The following is a 4,503-nucleotide window of genomic DNA, read 5'->3' on the forward strand; positions in this document are numbered from 1 at the left end:
GCTATGTATTTAGAAAGTTTAATTTTTCAGTTTTGTCTTGTTCAGGCCATCAATTTAGATAGTTAGTACTAGAAATGTTTTTGAGTTTATTTATATTACTACTGTATTTTTTGGAAATGAAAGTTAGAAGTAGGTGATTTTAAAAGTACAGATACCCAGAAGTTATCTAGAACCAAGTTTTAGCTCATAAAAGAACATATGCATGCCTTGCTGACCTTGTTCACCTCCTTCATCTAGCTTACCCATGACTATCAGTCAATTCTGACTTATAGCAATCCTCTAGAACCGAGTAGAACTGCTCCATAGGATTTCCTAGGCTGCAATCTACAGAAGCAGACTGACACATATTTTTCTCATGGAGTGGCTGGTGAGTTTAAAATATGTCACCAGGGCTCCTAGCATTAAGTTTTTTATTATTGTTAAGTGCCATTGAGATGGTTCCAACTCACAGAATCAATATAGAGTTTCTGAAGAGAAGCTGGTGGGTTTGAACCACCAACTTTGTGGTTAGCAGTCCAATACTGATCCTATAGTGCCATGCTAGGAGTCCAACATCAAGCTGCAATTCATTATCCTTGGTCATGTATATGTGTATTTCTTACTACATACTGTGGAACTAGGCACAAAAAAATATATTTTCAAATTTGTTAAAAATTTAAAAAATATGTATCGCTTAGATTAATTTTATATTTCAGTTTATCCTAAAAGTTTTATCCATATTTTAATGAAGTAAAAAATGTGCATTTCTTTGTATAATTTTTCTTCTCTAGAGTTGCCAGCATAACTACTATGAGGATGCAAAAGCCTATGGATTTAAAAATAAACTTATTATAGTTGCAGCTGAAACAGCTGGAAATGGATTGTATAATTTTATTGTTCCTCTCAGGGCATATTATAGACCAAAGAAAGAACTTAATCCCATAGTACTGCTATTGGATAACCCGTAAGTATATTTTAAAATACACAAGCCAGAGAAAGAATCTTGTATTACTATAATATGCAAATAAAAAAATTTTTATTTAATTTACATGGAATGTTTTAAATCAGATACATCATGGCATATGATTAGTTGGATGGCATATTGTAGTATAGATACAGTTATGTATTTCACAAATACCAAAACATCACAGGAACAGACTGAGAGGTTTATTTAAAATGTTTTACAAGTGACCATTTACCTACAATGTAAGAAGGAAGCATGTTACTAATAAAATTGTAGTAGTTTTCCTGAATCAAGCAGCCTGGAAAATATATTTTAAAAGTTGGCCAAAATAGACAATTTTGATCTCTTTCTAAAGAACTATTAATTAACATAAACTAATTCATGATCTATATCTGTGTTCTATACTATGGAGCATCATCATAAGTATTAATGATTCTTCCACTGTTGAAGCGTGCATCTTTTAACATGAATAATAGTTTATGAATTTCATTTAATTTGGAAATGTTGGACTGATTTATTTTTGTGAAATGAGACTGCTTCATCATTGTTAAATTCTTATGAAAATATAAATATAAATCAAAATATTCAAAGCCATTACAGTATAAAATTATAATATTGTTTTCTTTTACTGAAAATTTGTAGCAGATGGTCGTCAGATTAATAACACATTTTAGGGTCCTCCAGCTTTCCCTTTCCATTTCAAAGTTACACAAATTTTATAATTAACTGAATTTAGCCAAATCCTATTAGTTTGTCTGAATAATCAATTTTCTAAAAATATATCTCCCACTATATTACTTCTTTATATAGTTGTTTTTTTTTATTTTTAACAAACTAACATTCTTTTTGTGGCACTGTAGGATAAAGGACTGGACAGCAAGGTTGATGTGAACCACAAGGTTGGTGGTTCAAAGTCATCAGCTGCTCCTTGGAAACCCTATACAGGATTGCTATGAGTCGGAACTGACTCGATAGCACTTAATAACCGTAACAATTATGGAATCTTGGTGTGGCACTGTAGGGTAAACACTGGACTACAAGGTCAGTTTGAACTGCAAGGTCAGCAGTTCAAATCCACCATCCACTCCTCGGAAATCCCATACTGGGTCGCTATGAGTTGTAACCAATTTGACAGCACCAAAGAACAACAATGGTGTTCTTTAATGGTTTCTGAATTCAGGTGGGATATATTCAAGGTCATATTTTGCTCTTGTGGTCTTGTTTAATTTTTGTAAGTTTTAATTTTCTTGATGCTTTTTTCCCCATTTGGTCCTGTCCTTGTTTTGGCTCATGATGTTGAGCTTTTCCACTGCCTTTTATTACAGATGTAGTCAATATACTTCCTGTGTATTCCATAAAAATGCTTGCAGGAATATATTGATAGGTATCTGAAATAAAGTCAAGCCAGATTCAGAAGAGACTGGAACTAGTGATATCACTGCCCACATCAGATGGACCTTGGCTGAAAGCTGATGATACCGTAGAGATATTTACTTGTGTGATATTGGCTTTCCAAAGAGTTTTGTTTGTGTGGATCATGAAAAACTTTGGATAATATTGTTGTGAGAATGGGTTTTCTTGAACACTTCAATGTGCTTATGAGGAAATTGTTCATATACCAAAATGCAGTCATTAGAACAAAAGAAAGCAGTTCTGAATCAGAAAAGGTATGCTCCAGGGTTGTATCCTGTCACCATACTTATTCAGTCTGTATGTTGAGTAAATTATCAGAAAAAAAATGGATTATATGAAGAAAAACATGGCATCGGAATAGGAGGAAGTCTCATTAACAACCTAAGATATACAGATGATAGAACCTTGCTTGATGAAAGCAAAAAGGACTTAAGCAAAAAGGATGAAGATCAAAGACTACAGCCTTCAGTACAGATGGCATCTCCGTCTAAATGAAACAGAAATCTTCACAACCAGACCAAAAAATAATAGCAAGGTAAATGGAGAAAAGGTTGACATTTTCAGACTTAATTTTTCTTGGATCAAAAATCAACACTCCTGTAAGCTCTAGTCAAGAAATCAAATCATATATTGCATTAAGCAAATCTGCTACTAAAAATCTTTTAAAAATGTTCAAGAACAAAAATACAAGTTTAAGGATTAATATGCATCTGACCCAACCCACAGTATTTTCAATCACCTCATATGCATGTGACAGTTGGACAATGAATAAGGAAGACCTAAGAAGAATCAATGCATTGGAATTATGTTGTTAGAAAAGAATACTAAAAGTATCACTGGCTGTTAGAAGATCAAACAAATCTTTGTTGGCAGAAATATAGCCAGAAGGCTCCTTACAAGGCAGGATGAGGAGACTTGTCTCTCATACTTTGAACATGTTATCAGGATGGACCAGTTAATGGAGAAGGACACCATGATTGGTAAAGTGGAGAGTCAGCAAAGACGAGGAAGATCCCGATGGAGATTGACTGACACAGTGGCAGCAGCAGCGGCCTCCAACGAAACAACAATTGTGAGGCTAGCCAGATTTCATTCTGTTGTATATAGGGTCACTATGAGTTGAAACCAACTTTAAAGTACCTACCAACAACAACAACAACCAACACAACAAACCAATATCAAGCATATAATTAATACAATTGTTAGTATCATGATCACAATGATAAGTATCTCTTTTTAGGGGGCCTTTTGAGTTTTTATTTGACAATTTTTTTAGGTATGACACCTCACTGACTTTTGAATGATTTTGGCATCAAAGGAAATGTGAAGTACATTTAGGGGTATATATCATTGGACAGAAATTTGGGCCCAGCGTCAAAAGAAATTAAAGTTTCTTAATACAAATTACAGGAGAACACAAAACTTTTTGAACAGTTCTTTTATCATGAAGCTTTTCTGATTGTTGTTAAGTTCCTTGGTGTCAGTTCCAACTCATAGCAACCCTGTATAGGGCTTCCGAAGCTTTAAATCATTGCAGAATCAGAAAACCTCATCTTCCTCTGAGGACTGTTAACTTGAGTCCAACCTTGTAGTTTGCAGTCTAGTACTTATCCTAGGGATCCACTGTGCTCCCCAAGCTTGTCTGGTAGGAAGCTCCAAATTATATGATGAACTGGCATGCCAGTGATGCTCCATTCAGTTGTGTAAGGTGTTGCCGCTTCTTGCTGATGGTGTGCCCACTCCCCTAGTTACAGAATTAAAAACAGGCCGTTTAAAATTTGATTAGCTCAGAACATCCCCATTTTGTAGGTGTTGGTCAAGACTAGATTAATTCCAGTCCTGGGTAATATAAACAAAGTGATGTTGTTGTTGTGAAGTGCTGTCAGCACTTTCAAAGAAATTGATAGTCAATTCAAAGAAAGTGATAGTCTAAAGAAAAAAATAATTGGTATGGTACTTTTAGTATGTCTTTGTTGGAGCTAAGGTTAAAACTGTGCTTTTCCCTGTTCCGAGATAAATTTGTCTAGAGGTGAATTTCCAGTCTTGCTCGGTAATCCCATCTCAGAAACACATATCCTTCTTTCTTCTCCTCTCATTATCCCAGGTGAGCACAGAGCAAGAACCTTGGAGTCCTCACATGTATACCA

The 4,503-nt window shown here is 34.7% G+C and overlaps 1 protein-coding gene across 1 annotated transcript in view; it reads left to right on the forward strand.

Annotated features, from left to right (window-relative positions):
• Positions 1-4,503, forward strand: part of KCNT2 (potassium channel, subfamily T, member 2) — a 728,083-nt gene that overhangs the window by 536,281 nt on the left and 187,299 nt on the right. Inside the window, exon 17 of the mRNA XM_006834237.1 lies at positions 771-943. Within this exon, the coding sequence (XP_006834300.1) occupies positions 771-943 (173 nt within the window). The remainder of the gene's footprint in view (positions 1-770; positions 944-4,503) is intronic.

The sequence above is a fragment of the Chrysochloris asiatica genome, unplaced genomic scaffold (genome assembly GCF_000296735.1).
Source record: "Chrysochloris asiatica unplaced genomic scaffold, ChrAsi1.0 scaffold00009, whole genome shotgun sequence".
Classification (NCBI taxonomy): domain Eukaryota; kingdom Metazoa; phylum Chordata; class Mammalia; order Afrosoricida; family Chrysochloridae; genus Chrysochloris; species Chrysochloris asiatica.